General features: G+C 61.9%; 1 protein-coding gene across 1 annotated transcript in view; it reads right to left on the bottom strand.

Moving 5' to 3' along the window:
- Positions 1-244, bottom strand: part of EMH_0067630 (uncharacterized protein) — a gene marked incomplete at both ends in the record, with an annotated part of 5,289 nt that overhangs the window by 246 nt on the left and 4,799 nt on the right. Inside the window, one exon of the mRNA XM_013498648.1 lies at positions 3-81. Coding sequence (XP_013354102.1) covers positions 3-81 — 79 coding nt within the window. The remainder of the gene's footprint in view (positions 1-2; positions 82-244) is intronic.

Below are 244 nucleotides of genomic sequence, written 5' to 3'. Positions count from 1 at the left end.
TGCTGCTGCTGGTGCTGCTGGTGGGGGGCCAGAGGTCACTGCCTCGTGCTGCTGCTGCTCCTGCTGCTGCTGCAGACACCACTGCAGCAGCAGGAGAAGCAGAAGGACTGGGGGTAGATGCACAAGTGCTAGTGGAGTAACTCGGAGACACTGCTGCTGCTGCTGCTGCTGCTGCTGCTGCTGCTGCTGCTGCTGCTCCAGCTTGGGTTGCTGCTGCCTGATCGAACAGCACCTGCAGCAGCAA

This window comes from Eimeria mitis, genomic scaffold, assembly GCF_000499745.2.
Source record: "Eimeria mitis Houghton genomic scaffold, Emh_scaff3595, whole genome shotgun sequence".
Classification (NCBI taxonomy): Eukaryota; Apicomplexa; class Conoidasida; order Eucoccidiorida; family Eimeriidae; genus Eimeria; species Eimeria mitis.
Note: the sequence above shows the minus strand (reverse complement) of the source record. Positions and strands in the feature narration are given on the sequence as shown.